At 43.3% G+C, this 19,724-nt stretch overlaps 1 protein-coding gene across 2 annotated transcripts in view; it reads left to right on the top strand.

Annotated features, from left to right (window-relative positions):
- The window catches only part of LOC309549492 (general transcription factor IIH subunit 5), a 137,927-nt gene that overhangs the window by 10,454 nt on the left and 107,749 nt on the right, over positions 1 to 19,724 (top strand). The window contains exon 2 of one of the 2 annotated variants that reach the window (XM_082249822.1): positions 15,349 to 15,487. The exons of the other annotated variant lie outside the window; for it this stretch is intronic. Within the exon in view, the coding sequence (XP_082105948.1) occupies positions 15,453 to 15,487 (35 nt within the window). The 5' untranslated portion in view covers positions 15,349 to 15,452. The remainder of the gene's footprint in view (positions 1 to 15,348; positions 15,488 to 19,724) is intronic. 2 annotated transcript variants of the gene reach the window in all.

The following is a 19,724-nucleotide window of genomic DNA, read 5'->3' as shown; positions in this document are numbered from 1 at the left end:
GTTACTGTGAAATTGTGTGAATGCATCAATGCAGTGCATGTTATCTGAGCTTGCAGAGCTTGGATTCATTAAACGAGTTTACCAAAAATGTAAATATTGCCGAAATATAGGGCCTCCTGCTACATAAAGCTCCATTTCATGCTGAATAAACTAAATTATTATGGTATCTTAAATAGAAAACTATCTTTAGATTTTTGTTTCAAAAGCTTTTTATTAAAATTTTGATTAAAATAAACGATTTTCTATTTTTTTTTTTTTTTTTAAATCATAGATTTTTATCCACCCTGGAGGGAAGGGGCACAGCCCCTTCACACAGCACACAGGAACAGAGCTGAGGCTGTCAATCTGCTGGAGGTCCCTCCACTGTCACCATTTTTCTCAAATCGTCTTCCAGGGCAGCATCTCCTGAAACCAGAAACGCAATAGTCCACCATTATAAAAATGTCATACCATCTGCCTCAGTTTAATTGTGTTTCCTCTGGATCCACAGGAGCTGCAACTGTTTATTATTTTGTATTATATTTGTGCTAACTGCAGGGGACTCCCTGGCCAGCCTCCCATCCAGCACAGTGGGCGTTGGGAGTGGGCTTTGGGTAGTGCAGGTCAGGGGCAGCATAATGGGGCAATGCCCCCGCCTGAGGTTTCATCCTTACTGAGGGGTATGCAACCATCCCCCAGCTGGAAAGGATGTCATTGGCATCTCCCCAAAAAGTCTGCACCTGGATTGAGCCAGCTCTTTGGTCACCGCATCCTCCGGGCACCAGTACCTGCTGTCCAGGGGCCATACCTCCGACTGAAAGAGCAAATAGGCCTCCCACGCTGCTGGAGGAGCAAGATAGCAGCGGGCGCATCATTTTCAAAGCCTCGCGGGTCTGCAGCAATCTTGGGGAAGGCGGAAGTTGGGGGATAGGGCAGGCAACTTCCGCTGACATCACTTCCAAGCGGCGGCGTGAATTTCAAAAAGAAAAACAAAGAGAAAGATGGATGGGCTCTCTTCCCCAAGAAATTAGCAGACATAAGGATAACAGGAGGGCAGATAGCAGTGCAGGTATGTCCACCAACCTGCATGGGGTCAGCTAGGGGGAGGGCTGGAGCTGTGCAGGAAGCAGTTAAAAGGCCGCTATGCAGGGGTTCTTTTCTGAGGCTGACCATGTCAGATTCATCCCCACCCTTCCCTGCAGTTCCTGCCTGTCAGGACAGCTCCAAGGTAAGCCAGAGCACTCTGGAGTCTCCTCTGTCTTTACCTCACTACAAGTGGTTATTCGTGTTTCTGTATGGCAACCGCCTGTCTCACTGGGTCCTTTGTGCTTATTTGCAGACAAAGACCCCAGAAGAGAAAAGGGCTAAGACCAGCAGCAAGGCATGTGCCTCTTGCGGTCACAGATTTCCTTCAGGATGGAAAAATCATTATACCAAAAATGCATCAACAAAATGGTTGGCAAGGAATCACAGTGGTTACTTGAAGACATGCCTAACTCCTTCAAGAAGAAAATTTAACATCACAATTGGGCCCCTATGTTCAGCCATAGAAAAGCTGGAGGTTCCAGCAAGTCCCAGCCAGACCAGCACCCCATCAACCAGCAAGCCATCCATCCCCTCATGAAGCGGGGAAGAGGTGGACCCAGCGAAGCAGGAAACCGATTCAGATAGCCCAGAATCAGAATCTGAAGACAGCCTATGCTCATGCTCAGATGACGAAGACCTGGCATCAGAAGGCACGCTTTTTTCCTCAGAAGACTCTGACAATTTACTAACAGATAAGAACCATTTGGCCCATCTAGTCTGCCCAATATATCTGAATCCTATGAATAGTCCCTGGCCGTATCTTATATGAAGGATAGCCTTATGCCTATCCCATGCATGCTTAAACTCCTTCACTGTATTTGCAGCTACCACTTCTGCAGGAAGGTTATTCCATGCATCCACTACTCTCTCAGTAAAGTAATGCTTCCTCATATTACTTTTAAATCTTTGCCCCTCTAATTTAAAACTGTGTCCTCTTGTGGTAGTTTTTCTTCTTTTAAATATGCTCTCCTCCTTTACCGAGTTGATTCCCTTTTATGTATTTAAAAGTTTCTATCATATCCCCTCTGTCTCTTCTTTCTTCCAAGCTATACATGTTAAGGTCCTTTAACCTTTCCTGGTAAGTTTTTTTCCTGCAATCCATGGACTAGTTTAGTAGCTCTTCTCTGAACTCTCTCTAGAGTATCTATATCCTTCTGGAGATATGGCCTCCAGTACTGCGCACAATACTCCAAGTGAGGTCTCACCAGTGTTCTGTACAGCGGCATAAGCACTTCTCTCTTTCTACTGCTTATACCTCTCCCTATACATCCAAGCATTCTGCTGGCATTTCGTGCTGCTCCATTACATTGTCTTCCCACCTTTTAAGTCTTCTGAAATAATTACTCCTAAATCCCTTTCCTCAGATACTGAGGTCAGGACTGTGTCAAATATTCTATATTCTGCCCTTGGGTTTTTACGCCCCAGGTGCATTATCTTGCACTTATCCACATTAAATTTCAGTTGCCAGAGTTCTGACCATTCTTCTAGTTTTCCTAAATCCATTTCCATTTGGCGTTTCCCTCCAGGAACATCAACCCTGTTACATATCTTTGTGTCTTCAGCAAAAAGACAAACCTTACCATCGAGGCCTTTTGCAATATCACTTAAGATATTAAACAAAATTGGTCCCAGTACAGATCCCTGAGGTCATAGCAGATACGCCGAGTATCAAGGAGCAAAAAGTCGCAGGACTTTCCTTACACCATAAGATGTACAAAGGCTTACAACGGAAAAAACCAAGAACATTCCCGGTACATGAGACTCTGAAAAACGTAGTCAAGAAAGAATGGGAAGAGCCAGAAAACAAGCTCTTCACTCCAGCTGCGCTTAAGCGCAGATATCCTTTCACAGAGGAGGATACGAAATCCTGTGCAAAAATGCCCTAAAGTAGATGCCTCCCTCGTCAGAGTCACATACAAGTCCGACTTAGCCTTTCACTACTCCAGGAACCTCAGTGATCCCATGGATAAAAAGATTCAGAACAGGACAGAACTGCAGCCAAAAATAAAGGGTTTTCTACAGAAGATTTAATAAAGAAACAGGACCAAAGAAGCGCTGGACACAACAAAACAAAGGCAAGGGAGATTTTATCCTCAAGCCTTCCATTCCAAGAAACGGAAAGCAATCACAGTCTCCAGGTGGGGGCAGACTAGTGTCCTTTGCTCATTAATGGAAGAAAATCACAAAAAAATGATTTTGTTCTTTGTACAATAGCAGGTTACTCAATAGTTTTCCATTCGTCACCCAACCAAGTACCTGGTGACGACACTCTCGAAAGGCACAGACCAAGCAGAGGCCTTCCTTTCTGCATTAGAAAATCGAATACAACTAAAAAGTGATTTGTCATGTACCGCCGGAAGAAAAAAAGGAATTTATTCAACATATTTGCGAGGAAGATGCCATCAGGCAAGCTAAGGCTCATACTGAACCTCAAACCACTCAACAGAATAATAGGTTACAAGAGATTCAGGATGGATTCCATCTACTCGGACAGGAATATTCTTCAGGCAGGAGTATTCATGGCCACAGTAGATCTGCAGGATGCATATTTCCTTAAAGAAGAGTCATCAAAGATACCTAATATTTCCGGTCCAGGGTCCAGATACTTTTCAGTATCTCTTCTGCACCCAGGATCTTCTCGAAAATAATGGCAGAAGCCCTAAAAAACCTAAGACAGCAAGGCATAAGCATTGTGCCATACCTAGACGATCTACTGTTCTTTGCCGAATTGGCAGACAGACTGGAAGCCATTCTGCACAAGAGCATCTCTTACTTACAAAGCTTAGGATGGATTGTGAAGGAAGAAAAATCGCAATTAACCCCAAGCCAGAGAGTCGTATACCTGGGCTAGATGCCAAAATAACCAAGATTTTCCTGACAGAGGAAAAAGTCGAAAAGATCCAGGAAGCGATAGTATCCCTGATAGGGGCAAATTCATGACCATCAGACTGGGCATGGCAGTGTTAGGACTAATGACGTCCTCAATTCCGGCCATCACTTGGGCACAGCTTCCTATGAGACCTCTACAAAATCATATTCGGGCCCAATGGGATGGCAACCCATCATCCTTGGAGATTAATAATTTGATTCCTTGTTGAATCAAAAGAACACTCCAGTATTGGCTCGTCCCACTAATTTACCTCGGGACGCAGATGGACACAGACCAATCCAGTGAGGATCACTAGGGATGCCAGCACTGTGGCTTGGGGAGCGCATATGGCCGATCGCTGCGTACGGGGAAAATGGAACCCTCACTGGTCTCAAGCATTCTCAAACATGAGGGAATTAAAAGCCGTAGAGGAGGCGCTAAAAGCTTTCCAACTGCCCATTCAGAGCAAAGATGTCCAGATTCAATCAGACAACGCCACAACTGTGGCATACCTGAACAGAGAAGGGGAACAAAATTTTAAAGAAACCGTACGATCATGGGGCAAGAGAAACATCCGATTCATCACCACTATTCATCTAAAGGGAACCGACAACACGCTGCCAGACTTATTAAGCCAAAAAATAATAAAACAGACGGAATGGTCCTTAAAATAAGAAATCATCTTGTGGATCACCCGAGTCTGGGGGGTGCCTGAAGTGGATCTGTTTGCGCCAAAAACAAATACGAAGCTCCCAAAATTTTTCTCCCTAAACCCCACAGAGGGGAACATCGGAGTAGATGCGTTCAACCAAAGCTGGGCTCCCCAACTGCCCTAATACCAAAGCTGGTACAAAAGTTCAAGGTAGAAAGGGCAACTGTGATACTTTTTGCACCCCATCGGATTCAGAGGCCATGGTCCAGTCACTTAAACCTCAGTACTCAACCACACCTTACACTTCCAGATGCGTCAAACCTCCTATTGCAAGGGCCAGTCAACCATCCGAACCACAAGGTCATGAAGCTCTTGGCCTGGTTCCTGAAAGGGTAAGGCTACAGAACAAGGGTCTGTCAAACAGGTTGTCAAACAGGGTGATTGACACTATCATAGCCAGCAGAAAACCCATGACTAGAGCCATCCACGAAAAAGTTAGTCTTATGGTACGAGAACAAAGGAGAACCTGACAGAGGGACTATTACAGCAGTCTTATATTTTTTACAGGAAGGAGCAGACAAGGGCATTTTACACAACACTTTTAAGGTTCAAGTGGCAGCCCTATTTTCCCACCTAGAGATCAGGCTAGCAGAATACATGCTCCTAAGAAGATGCCTTCTCTCTTTGAAAAGAGCCAGACCCATGAAGTTCAGCAGATCTCCGACATGGGACCTCTCCACAGTACTTAAAGGATTCCTCTCCGCACCCTTTGAACCATTGGAGGAATGCTCAGATCCTTCACTAAAAACAGTATCCTTCACCTTCAAGTATCCTTCACTAAAAACAGTACTCCTGGTGGCGCTTGTGTCGGCAAGGAGAGTCAGCGAAATACAGGCTCTATCCATGATGGAACCTTTATTATCTAATTCTGACAGATAAAACAATCCTCACACCAGACCCAGCCTTCCTACCAAAAGTCTCTTCAACTTTCCACAGAACTCAGGATGTGGTTATCCCCTCTCTTCCAAATTCAATGGATAGCAAGCAAAGAGACACCTACAACAAGCTAGATGTAAGAAAGATCCTGATGGCTTACCTCGAGAGAACTAAAGATTAGCGAAAAACGACCACACTATTCATTCTTCATGCAGGAGTCAACAAGAGGAAGCCGGCCTCGAAAAGTACGATAACCAGATGGATAAAGCTTGCTTTTCAGACAGCCTACCAAGCACTGAACCTTGCCCCACCGAGCGGAGTCATAGCCCACTTGACCAGAGCCGGGGCATCATTAAGCGCAGAAAGAGGCGGGGCAACACCAGAGCAGATCTGCAGGCCAGCGACATGGCCGAGCTTCAGTACCTTCGCAATGGCATTACCGCATCGACCAGCTGTCCAGTCAGGACCAGACATTTGGCCGCAAGGTTCTCCAGACTTTTTTCCCTCCCTAGTAAGTATTGCTTGGTACATCCTCTCAGATGCTGCCCTGGAAGACAATTAGAGAAAACAGTTAGGCACCTGGTAACTCTCTTTCTTAGAAGTCTTCCAGGGCAGCACTCGCCCCCACCCTAAAGAACAAGGCAAAAAAGAGTTTGCGGATTCATGAGCCTACTGAGGGTTCTTCGGTGCTTTAATATTACTGAGGCAAAAAGTATGACTGATGTTTTTATAATGGTGGACTATTGTGTTTCCTGTTTCAGGTGGGAGGAACCTATCTCTCAGATGCTGCCCTTGAAGACTTCTTAGAAAAGTTACCAGGTACCTAACTCTGTTTTCTCTTAGTGTCAGGAAACATTGTCAAAAGTGACTCATGCTGATAGAGAAATGAGGCCACAAACAGAAATGTCACTTAGTGCTCTGGATTGAGACAAGTACACACTATAAAGGGATACAGGATCTAACAAAAGTGAGTACACCCCTCATATTTTTGTAAATATTTGATTATATTTATTTCATGTGACAAAACTGAAGAAATGTGACTTTGCTACAATGTAAAGTAGTGAGTGTACAGCTTGTATAACAGTGTAAATTATGCTGTCCCCTCATAATAACTCAACACACAGCCATTAATGTCTAAACCTCTGGCAACAAAAGTGAGTACACCCCTAAGTTGCCAAGATCCTACTGAGCTGCAGCACGGCAGAACAGGCCTCGCTATGGTCGCCCAAAGAGGTTGGGGGCATGTGCTCAGCGTCATATATCCAGAGATTGTCTTTGGGAAATAGACGTATGAGTGCTGGCAGCAATGCTGCAGAGGTTGAAAGGGTGGGGGTGGGGGGGGGTCAGCCTGTCAGTGCTTAGACCACACTGCATCAAATTGCTCTGCATGGCTGTCATTCCAGAAGGATGCCTCTTCTAATGATGATGCACAAGCAAGCCTGCAAACAGTTTGCTGAAGACAAGCAGACTAAGGACATGGATTACTGGAATCATGTCCTGTGGTCTGATGAGCCCAAGATAAAATTTATTTGGTTCAGATGGTGTCAAGCGTTTGTGGCAGCAACTAGGTGAGAAGTACAGACCAGTGTGTCTTGCCTGCAGTCGAGCATGGTGGTAGCAGTGTCATGGTCTTGGGCTGCATGAGTGCTGCCGCCACTTGGAAGCTGCAGTTCATTGAGGGAACAATGAATGCCAACATGCACTGTGACATACTGAAGCAGAGCATGATCCCCCCCCCCCCTTCGAAGACTGGGCTGCAGGGCAGTATTCCAACATAACAACCCCAAACACACCTCCCAAGATGACCACTTCCTTGCTAAAGAAGCTGAGGGTACAGGTGATGGACTGGCCAAGCATGTCTCCAGACCGAAATCCTATTGAGCATCTGTGGGGCATCCTCAAATGGAAGGTGGAGGAGCGCAAGTTCTCTAACATCCACCAGCTCCGTGATGTCGTAATGGAGGAGTGGAAGAGGACTTCAGTGGCAACCTGTGAAGCTCTGGTGAACTCCATGCCCAAGAGGGTTAAGGCAGTTCTGAAAAATAATGGTGGCCACACAAAATATTGAAACTTTGGGCCCAATTTGTACATTTTCATTTAGGGGTATACTTATTTTTGTTGCCAGTGGTTTAGACATTAATGGCTGTGTGTTGAGTTATTTTGAGGGGACAGCAAATTTACATTGTATGGGTCCTTTCACACGGGCAGTCCATATGTCCGTTTTTCATCCCATCTAATTGCAGATGAGAAACGGAAATAATACATGTCAATGGGATTGTGGATGTCAGCGGATGACCATCCACTGACATCCGATTTGCGTCCTTTCTGATCAGTTCCATTTTTTGGAAAGGAAGAGAACCTTATTTTTCATTCCGTTTTAAAAAGAACGGAACGGACGCAAAAACGGATGTCAGCGGTGTCATCCACTGACATCTGCAATCCCATTGACCTACATTATCTCCATTTTTATCATCCACATACGGATGGGATGATAAACGGACATACGGAACGGACACTCCAGAGTGTCATCCGTGTCCGTGTAAATAAAATAAAGTGCCTGAGCAGAGGAAAATACGGTCCGCCCTGTGTGAAAGGACCCTTATACATGCTATTGACTCACTACTTTACATTGTAGCAGTTGTCACATGAAAAGATACAATAAAACATTTACAAAAATGTGAGCGGTGTACTCGCTTCTGTGAGATACTCCATTCCTGGGGGTTTACAACCACTTTAAATTTGTGAGGATTTTTCAACGTGTCAGAAATAGGCCTGGTCCTTAAGTGGTTAAACAGTCTTTTGGAGGACTTTTGAAAATTAACCACTTGCCGACCAGTCACGTTGACTACTGCGGCAAAGTGGTTCGTTATTGTCTGGCGACGTAGACCTACGTCACCAGACATTCCCCCCTCTCGATGGCGTGCGCGCGTCGCCGGAGGCTCGCTCCCACTGTATTCAGTTACAGCCGGAGTCGGGCCAGGGGAGGAGGGGCGTTGATCACCAACGCTCTTCCCCGATCGTCGGGGAATAGAGTATGGAGATCCGCCCTCTTGTGTAAACACAAGCGGGCGGGTCACCTAAGTGACAGACAGGGTCAGATTGCAGGGTTCAGCGTAGCTGAACCTGCGATCTGTCACTCAGTCACCTCCCCCCACACACGTCAGTAAGCACCAGGCATACATTAACCCCTCCCTCTCCAATAAAAATTAACCCCTTCCCTCCCCAGTGTCATTTTTACAGTAACAGTGCATATTTATAGCACTGATTACTGTAGTAATGTCACTGGTACCCCTAAAAGTGTCAAAAATGTCAGTCAAGGGTCCGATCTGTCAGCCGCAATGTCGCAGTCCCGCAAAAAAAAAAACGCAGATCGCTGCCATTACTCGTTAAAAAAAAAAAAACACCAAAAATGACAGAAATCTTTCCCTTAGTTAGTAAACGCAATAACTTTTGCGCAAACCAATCAAAATACGCTTATTGTGATATTTTTGGTAAAAAAAAAAATGTAGCAGAAAACAAATTGGCCAAAAATGATAAAAAAATTCTGATTTTTACATTTTTTGGGGGGGGGGGGGGGGGGGAATCATATAAAAAAAAATGTGGAAAATATTGTTTTTTCAAAATTGTCGCTCTTTTTTTGTTTATAGCACAAAAAGTAAAAATCGCACAGGTGGTCAAAAGAAAGCTCTGTTTGTGGGAAAAAAAGGACGTCAATATTGTTTGGGTACGGCGTTGCATGACCGGGCAATTGTCAGTTAAAGTCGCACAGTGCCGAATCGCAGAAAATGGCCTGGACGTAAGACAGCAAAATCCTCCGGTGGTAAAGTGGTTAAACTAACGCTCCACCTGTTTGCTAAACAAAAAAAAAAAATACATCTTATTAAGCAAGGTTTCATATTGACCTGACTGACAAAAAATAAACATTTTCTAACTTTTTAGCCTAATCATGTAAAAAAAAAAATACCTAAAATCAATACATGTTTCCTTTGATTGTTTTCCAGTCCGGAACCGTGTGTGTGTGTGTGTGTTTTTTGTTTTTTTCCCCTCTGAGAAAATAGATGAGCTGTTGTGGAATATGTTTACAATCGGAGGATATGATCATACTTTGCTGTGTGCATCTTTGATGGGTTGATGCACATAACCATTGTAAACGGGTTAGGTTTCCTACTGATAATTTACTGCCCTCTGCAATCTGTATTAAACATTAGGATGACAATAAGTTTTGTAAGACAAGTTATTAGTTTACAGTGTGACACACAAGGTAACTGCAGTTTTTAGAGCTGTAGCACAAACACTGCCATAGTAATTTTTAGAGTAATGCATGATAATGTTTAGGGCTGAAACAACTAATCGATGAATCGATTATAATCGTCAACTAATCGATTATGAAAATAGTTGTCAACTATTTTCGTAATCGATTAATCGTCAGACGATTCGTTGTCCTTCATACAGAATGCATTATTTGTTTACATATCAGAAAATACAGTGCAACACACATACAGCTCAGTAAACCATCCATACATGTCAGTAGATGACAGAGAACTTGTGAATGTGTGAGGAGCAAAATGCCTCATGGGACATGTAGTCCTGGGCAAGAGAAGGAACCAAGTGATTCTAAAGGCAGAGGTTTTTTTACCTTGCTATAGGGACACTCTGTACAGTACTATACTTTGCTGCTTCCTATAGGGACACTCTGTACAGTACTATACTTTGCTGCTTCCTATAGGGACACTCTGTACAGTACTATACTTTGCTGCTTCCTATAGGGACACTCTGTACAGTACTATACTTTGCTGCTTCCCATAGGGGCACTTTGAAGGCAGAAGGGGCTGGAAGTGCCATGGGGGGGGGGGGGGCAGAAGAGGAGAATCAGTGCTGCTCTGTGAAAAATCATTACACAGAGAGGATAAGTATTACAAGATTGTTGTTAAAAAGAAAATAATCCAACGTTTACAATCACTGTAAGGGCTCTGTGCTGGGAAGATCAGCATCTGAACCCAGAGAAGGTGGAGGCCGATAGACTAGAGGTGATATAAGGCATTACAATTACATTTAAAGTAAAAGTTTATTAGTATTGTGCATTATACTGTATTTAAAATTATTATATCCATGAAAAAAAAAAAAAAAAAAAAAAAAAAGTCTTAGCTTTTAGTACTACTTTAATATATAAATGTTATTTTCCCCCCTCCACCCTTCATATACCTTCATGTCTGACTCCCAGTTAAAATATCCTGCATATCCGACTTCTGGGCATATTTTTTTTATATACATACACATGAAAAAAAAAAGCATGCTGCTGCTACTTAAGGTCTTCTGCTTCCCATACATGTATTGGATTTTTGGACAGAAATATTTGCATCTATATTTGTTCAAAAATGATTTGTATATTTGTTGAATGGACGAGTGTTGTTTGAAAATTCCACTTGCTTTTAACAATAAATTTTAAAATGAATAAAACTTCTGAGCAAAAACCACATACACTATTTGAAGATTTGTTTGATCGAGAAGTTTTCTATTCTGCTCCTTCAAATTTTCCTGTCACTGTGGTTGACATCGGACACCAAATACACTAATGGTTAGAAAAATCGGATGAATGTTTTTAAAAATTTTCTAAAAAAAAATGTAGTTTGTGTATTACCAGGATAAGTGACAGCAGGCACAGGGAGCTTGTATCAAACTACCTGCCTATTAATAAGGGAATCTATCATGATTATATACAAATCCGGTCTGAAAATTTGCAAAACAGTGTTTTAGGTCGTTTAAAAATATTGATCTCGGAGTCTGATATGTACTACATTTAAACCTCTAATAATACATATATCTGTTTTAAGAGTGGATTAAATATCCAACTATATAGCTGGATAGTTATATTTACCACTACATATAGATATTCAAGAATATTAACAAAATTATACACTTTTTTGTTTTTTGTTTTTTTTAGGTTTTTATCCGATTAGTCGATTAATCGAAGCAATAATCGGCCAACTAATCGATTATGAAAATAATCGTTAGTTGCAGCCCTAATAATGTTATAAACCTGTTATCTGAAGTACATTTTCTCATAATTATTGTCATGTCATTGAATATTTCTGAAAGTATAAGACTTAAAGTATTTGCATAAATAGTATTTTTGGTAGTTTTCTACAGCCTGGTATTCCCATTTAATCCTGTTTAGAATTTGTAATCCTGCTTTTCATCCATGGGTTTGCGTTTCAATGTATATAGTGATAAAGACCACTTGGTATGAATATATTCCTATTACAATTTGGTGTGGTATCGGGTTAGGGGCTCTACCTTGTGTTTTGGTCCTATGCTGAGTGGTGGGGAGGGGGAAACGGGTGCTTGACTGGGTGTGGGATCTCTCCAACACCAGGCTGCTGCAGTTTAGCAGTGTGTGTGAGTAGGCTGGAGAGAGCCTTCAAAAATAACTGGCTGGTGTGCTGAGGCAAGACTCCTGCTGTCAGCCAGGAGGTGGAAACTTTTTGATGTTCGTTCTGTTGTAACCTGTAGTTTAGTTTGTTTTTTTGTTTTTTCCTTCTTTTTCCAACGAATCAAGCTTAAAGGATAAGTTCACCTTTCGTAACATGTTCCATGTTACACCCATAGTCAGGGTGCAATATGTAACATGTTACCAATGGACTGGCCCCCGCACCTCCCCAATCCCCGCTAGCGGTCATAATTTTAAAAAAACGTGGCCACCCCTGCCTGGCCTCGTCACTGATTGACAGGGCTACTTGCATTGAAAACTACAAGGTCCGACAGCCTTTGCTGCTGTCTGCTTGTAGTTTTCAAGGAACTACCACGGCGCTGTGGGGTGCCATGGTAGTTCATTCATGCTTCCTGTCAGATTGTATCTGCTTGCCATAAGGGATGTACGGGGAAGCAGATACACTGGCAGATCTGCTGGAGACCTGCATGGCACCTGCGATCTTTTGATTGCTGGTGCAATGCTTTACAGGCTCCAAAAAAATATATAAAATAAATGCGCATTTTTTTTTTTTATCTGCAAAACCATGTGCATTTATTATTTTTTCCCAAAAAGTGAAGTAATCCTTTTAAATTTGCAAACAACTTATATTCCTCACGTGGAAATTTTGCTGGGACTTTGAGCGCCGGCTCACACTGCAGCGACGCTACTTCGCACCGCGAACTCCGAGATCGTGGTGCGAGCAGCGCGCCGCGACCTCAGAGCGGCCGCCACGGACTTCATAACATTGAAGTCTATGGCGGTCGCCTCCGGGTCGCCCCAAAGAAGCTCCGGACCCTTTTTCTAGGTCGGAGCGACTTGTGTCGCTCCTATTAGAACGGGTCCGCAGCTTCCCTATGGGAGGCGACCTGTGAGGCGACCAGGTCGCCTCACAGGTCGCCCTAGTGTGAACCGGCACTTAAGCAATATTAAAACCTTTTTTTTTTTTAACAAAATAACAAACATGTTATACTTACCTGCTCTGTTCAGTGGTTTTGCACTGAGCAGACCGGATCCTCCTCTTCTCAGGTCCCACGCCGGTGCTCCTTCCTCCTGCCAGGTGCCACCACAGCAAGAAGCTTGCTGTAGGGGCACCCAAGTAGGCGTGCCCCCGACTCGTGGCTCTGTGTGTCCTTTTACACACAGGGCTGCAGCTTGGCCCCTCCCTCTCCTGATTGGCTCACTGGCTGTGATTGACAGCAGTGGGAGCCAATGGCCAAAAGCCAATCAGGAGTGCCAGTCCCAGGAGAGGCAAGGCTCTTGTGAACATTGCTGAATCGAGATGGGGCTCAGGTAAGTGTTGAGGGGGGGGGGGGGTTGCTGCACGCATGAATGCATGAAGGTAAAAAACCTTGTGCCTTTTCAACCACTTTGACTCATGCCATTTTTTTTGGTGGTTTCCCGCACTAGATATGAGCTTAGGGCAGGTTCACACCAGAATGAGGTGCAGGAAAGGTACGTTCTTTGTTTGTTTCCCACACCACGCTCAAATGCACTGCCCCTGCGATCTACTGCACGTGCCAATATATTAATAGCCCCCCAGTGGCAGATTGCAAATGCAGTGAATTTGAAGGAACATGTGCCACGTTCCTATACTATACCTGTATGAACAGGGCCCTTGGGCTTGGTTTTCTCCTTGTGTTTAACCTTTATGCAGCCTTGTGACTCATATGGCTTTGTTTTTAAAGTATCTCACTGAGATATATGTAAAAATTATGTAAGTATTACTACCAGTCCCACTGCCTGCACCTCATATATTGGCTTAGTCACCAGCTGAGTCTTTGCATCTGACACACTTCAGGGTGCTGCAATGATTTAGTTCTACATGTGGTTCCATATCTCTTAATTTTCCAAAATCATGTTATGGTTTTCCTTTCCAAAAATGTAATATTGAAAAAGTATTTTACAAGAGAGAAAAAGTATAAATCACATTATAGGATAACATTGGGGGTAATGCCAAGCCATACATCCCCATAAACTTACAAATATAAAAATAATTAACATCACCTATGGAAAGGAAATCAGGACCCACCAAAGTCCATGTTTACGGTGAGCCTAGCCTCATACACAAAGATAACTAAATTTTACCACCATGGTACTTTGCAATTTAAACCAGCCTAAGGTTAAGTTAGACCCTTCACAGCTAAGTCGCAACAGGAGACACCTATCCCATTTTGTGCGGTGGCAAAAAACCTGGCTCCCAACCACCTCCAATTGAAGGGGATGACTTTGCAACCTGAAAAAATATGAGTCAACATCCCACATAATCAGTATGGGGACCTCGACTCCCAGAAAAAAGGGGACAGACAGAAAAGGACTAGAAATAATAGAAAAGAAAAATGAAGAGAAGGTTGAATGAAGAATGTACCAACTCATCCAACCCAGACCTCTATCTAAACCAAGTGAGCCTGGGTGTCTCCCGATAGATATCAAATCCAGGGGCTCCAGCTTTTCTCGAACAGCTTAAAGCGGTAGTATACTCAAAGGAAGAAAAAACAAAAAAAAAACCTGCAAGACAAAGGCATAATGAGCTAGTATGCATCGCATACTAGCTCATTATGAAACACTTACCTTAGAACGAATCCCCGACACGGACCCCCGGACACCGCTGTGGGAGCGGACATGATCCCTCGGCGTCTCTTCCAAGTTCCGCGGCTCCGGCGCTGTGATCCGGCAACTTCCAGGCAAGGAACTCTGAAGGTCCGCCGGACCTTCAGAGCGCATGCGCCGCTCGCGTCAGCGGCTGCATGCAGTGCAAATATCTCCTAAACCGTGCAGGTTTAGGAGATATTAATTGTACCTACAGGTAAGCCTTATTATAGGCTTACCTGTAGTTAAAAATCACAAAAAGCGGTATACTACCGCTTTAAGTTTGTGGTTAAGTATGGCGTATAGCCGTTCAATAAACATAATCCAGGACAATTTAGCCCATACCAAATCCATAGGTGTCACTGGCGACTTCCATGGCCTTGCTATGGCTATCTTTGCCGCCACAAAAATAAGAAATCAGCCTGCATACATGTCTCGGGGCACTCTCCACAGGGCTGCACAGCAATGCTTTTATAGGAGACTTCTTCAGATTTTAGTGAGAGAATAAAAGAAGTTCTAAATTCTGATCCAGAAATACTTCACCTTGGGGGTATTGCCACAATATATGGATGGCGCAAAATATGGTTTTCAATGTACTTGATAGAGTAGGTAAAAACTGCATCCCAGATAGATATCACTTCCATCCAAGAAACATGTCTGGTTAGGTCTTATTTGTTGTTCATTTAGTACAGCGAGCGTTTGTAGCACAATTTTGACTGTAAGTTCTTTAAAGAAAACTTTTTCTAAGATAATGACTACTTTTCATTTTAGATCTGCATTTCATTAGTGATCATATCTTATTGCCAAAGACAGGACAATAGTGAAAGGGGAGGCAAAGCATATTCTGACGAACTAGCTCTTCATTGGCTGTGAAAATGGTGAATGTAATGAAAGGAGTCCTGGTGGAGTGGTAAGCACTGTTGTTCCTTCCCTATTCAATCCCTGTAATCATTTAATCATTGTGCGTAAATGTTTTTTAGCTCAACTCCAGGAAGCTGCATGCTACTTCATAAAACCATGTGTTCCTTAAAATTATTTACTGTAGTATAAATATAACTGAATATCTGCATCTGCCTCTATTTCAGCTTGCAGCAATCCTTTGCAAAGCAGGACCCAGATCAGGAATGGTAGTCCGTACTCTGAGCCAGGGTCTATTGCATAGCTAAGCACCGTTGTTCCAACACTGGGAATCCTCTGTAGTGGCGTACTGCTGAACTGAATTTTAAATCATTTGGCAGATGCAATACACCTATATGGCTGGAGGTTTTCTCCCTTGGCAAGCATCTTCCAAATGGCAGAGCCAATAATGGAGAACTGAGATGAACTTTGGGAAAAAGCAGGGCAGTTTGGCACCTTGTTGTTCAATGCAATGTCTGGGACTTGGTTACCTTAGAATCCAGCCATTGTGTTTTTTGCTGTTTTCCTTCTATTCAGCTTCCGCTTGGGGCAGACTTTGCCACTTGTTTAGCGGGGGGATCTATCTACTGATCCCCGCTGAGGAGGCAGATGGCTGTTCTGTGTCCACTCCGTCTATGCACAGCAGACACAGAGACAACCTGCTCTCCTCTGTGGGTGGTCAGATGTAAACAAACCGCCTATCCGTTTACACCCGACTGCCATCCGATCTGCTAGATGGGAAGGGGAATGGATCCCCAGATTGGATGTTCATATGTCGGTTTATACCCACCACTCTATAGGAGATAATAGAGGGTTTTCTTTTATTAAGAAAACTGACAGTCGGACCCGATTGGTCCACTTGTGTAAAAGGAGCCTAAAGTGAAACTCCTGGGATTTATTCTCTTTTTTGGCATAGTCAAATAATTTACCTCTAGTGAGTTTTCTATGTTCAGATGGCTGTCATTTACACTCACCTTCCTCTTCCCTTGTCCATTCACAAACTTCCTTGTATTCCTTTTACAGCTAGCTCCCCCTAATACCTGAACTACCACTCGATCCAGCAATGTGCACAAGAGCTGAGCTTATCCTGGATCTCTCATTACTCATAAGCTGAGAGCGCAGCGGGAGCCTTGGCTCCCGCTACTGTCAATCACAGCCAGTGAGCCAATGAGGAGAGAGCAGAGGGTGGGGCCCAGTCACGGCTCTGTGTCTTATGGATGCATAGAGCAGGGTTTGGGAGCAAGCACGCACCAGTGTCCCCATAAGTGGCTTGCTATTAGGGGCACTGAATAAGGAGGAGCCAGGAGAGCCGGCAGGAGACCTGAAAAGAGGAAGATCGGGGCTGTGCAAAACCACTGCACAGAGTAGGTAAGTATGACATGGTTTTGTGTTTTTTTTTTTTTTTTGTTTGTTTTTTTGTTTTTTTTAGGAGCCTTTAATGTCACTTTAAGCCACATAAGACACAGTAAGGGTTGATCCACAAAGGCAGTTTTAGCCATGAATTCTTGAAAATAAAGTGGTTGTAAATCCTCACATATACCCAGTGAAGTGAACAGCCTCCGATGATACACAGAGATTAAATGAATCCTCCTACATAGGCTTTACTTGTTTATCTGTAGTCTTCTCCTCCCTACACCCTTCAAATGGGCAGATTGATTTAAAATCCTTCTTCATTTGTCAGAAATACCCAGGAAGAAGACAGAGAGGTTGCAGTTAGTGTGTGAGCGCTGATTGGAGTAAAGGAACACACCCCCCTCCACACAGCAGAAGAACTGTGTTGTGCATAGACAAGCTCCGTTCTGAGCTCACACACACAAATTTATCTCGTAACTTTTCAGAAGTGACTGATAACCGAGGAAGGGAGGTACTGGAGAGAAACCACGCTTAGAGCTTTGGAGAGAGATAAGCAAACATTACAGACTACTACTACTGTACTTTGCTTTAGATTCTATGACTGAGGTTTACAACCGCTTTAAAGTAGATTTACAGTGCCTTCCTTGAAAAAGTATTCATACCCCTTGACATTTTCCACATTTTTGTCATGTTACCTAAAATGTAAATTATTGGTATTTTATGTGAGAGACCAACACAAATAGAGGCACATAATTGTGAAAAGGATAAAGAATGATAAATGGTTTTCTAAATGTTTTACAAATAAAAATCTGAAAAATGTGGCATGCGTTTGGTATTCAGTCCCCTTTACTCTGATACCCCCAACTAAAATCTTGTGGAACCAATTGCCTTCAGAAGTCACCTAATTAGTAAATATAGTCCACCTGTGTGTAATTTAATCTCAGTATGAATACATCTGTTTTGTGAAGCCCTCGAAGGTTTGTTAGAGAACCTTAGTGAACAAACAGCATCCTGAAGGCCAAGGAACACACCAGACAGGTCAGGGATAAAGCTGTGGAGAAGTTTAAAGCAGCGTTGGGTTATAAAAAATTATTCCAAGCTTTGAATATTTCACGAAGCACTGTCCAACCCATCATCCGAAAATGGAAAGAGTATGGCACAACTGCAAACATACCAAGACATGGCCATCCACCTAAACTAACAGGCCGGGCAAGGAAAGCATTAATCGGAGAAGCAGCCCAGAGGCCCATGGTGACTCTGGAGGAGCTGCAGAGATCCACAGCTCAGGTGGGAGAATCTGTCCACAGGACAACTATTAGTTGTGCACTCCACAAATCCGGCATTTATAGAAGAGTGGCAAAAGGAAAGCCAAACATGTGGAAAAAGGTGCTCTGGTCAGATGAGACCAAAATTTAACTTTTCGACCTAAAAGCAAAACTCTGTGTGTGGCAGAAAAGTAACACTGCACCTCACCCTGAACACACCATCCCCACCTTGAAACATGGTGGTGGCAGCATCATGTTGTGGGGATGCTTTTCTTCAGCAAGGACACAAAAGCTGGTCACAGTTGATGGGAAGATGGATGGAGCTGAATACAGGGCAATCTTAGAAGAAAACCTGTTGGAGTCTGCAAAAGACTGGGGCGGAGGTTCACCTTCAAGCATGACAATGATCCTAAACATGCAGCCAGAGCTACAATGGAATGGTTTAGATCAAAGCATATTCATGTGTAAGAATATCCCAGACAAATTCCAGACCTAAATCCAATTGAGAATCTGTGGCATGACTAAAAAATTGCTGTTCAGACGATCTCCATCCATTCTTTCAGAGCTTGAGCTATTTTGCAAAGAAGAAAGGGCAAAAGCTTCACTCTTGATGTGCAAAACCGGTAGAGGCATACACAAAAAGACTTGCAGCTGTAATTGCAGCGAAAGGTGGTTCTACAAAATATTGGCTCAGGGGGGTGAATACAAATGCATGGCACACTTTTTTTTGTAAAACGTTTGGAAAGCCATTTATCATTTTCCATCCACTTCACAATTACAGTGCCTTGCAAAAGTATTCGGCCCCCTTGAACTTTTCGACCATTTGCCACATTTCAGGCTTCAAACATAAAGATTGTAATTTTTTGTGAAGAGTCAACAAGTGGGACACAATCATGAAGTGGAACGAAATTTATTGGATATTTCGAACTTTGTTAACAAATAAAAAACTGAAAAATTGGGCGTGCAAAATTATTCAGCCCCTTTACTTTCAATGCAACAAACTCTCTCCAGAAGTTCAGTGAGGATCTCTGAATGATCCAATGTTGACCTAAATGACTAAAGATGATAAATGGAATCCACCTGTGTGTTAACAAGTCTCCGTATAAATGCACCTGCACTGTGATAGTCTCAGAGGTCCGTTTAAAGCGCAGAGAGCATCATGAAGAACAAGGAACACACCAGGCAGGTCCGAAATACTGTTGTGGAGAAGTTTAAAGCCGGATTTGGATACATAAAGGTTTCCCAAGCTTTAAACATCCCAAGGAGCACTGTGCAAGCGATAATATTGAAATGGAAGGAGTATCAGACCACTGCAAATCTACGAAGACCTGGCCGTCCCTCTAAACTTTTAGCTCATACAAGGAGAAGACTGATCAGAGATGCAGCCAAGAGGCCCGTAATCCCTCTGGATGAACTGCAGAGATCTACAGCTGAGGTGGGAGTCTCTGTCCATAGGACAACAATCAGTCGTATACTGCACAAATCTGGCCTTTATGGAAGAGTGGCAAGAAGAAAGCCATTTCTTAAAGATATCCATAAAAAGTGTTGTTTAAAGTTTGTCATAAGCCACCTGGGAGACACACCAAACATGTGGAAGAAGGAGCTCTGGTCAGATTAACACAGCTCATCATC

This window comes from Pelophylax lessonae, assembly GCF_965119305.1.
Source record: "Pelophylax lessonae genome assembly, chromosome: 3".
Taxonomy (NCBI): Eukaryota; Metazoa; Chordata; class Amphibia; order Anura; family Ranidae; genus Pelophylax; species Pelophylax lessonae.
Note: the sequence above shows the minus strand (reverse complement) of the source record. Positions and strands in the feature narration are given on the sequence as shown.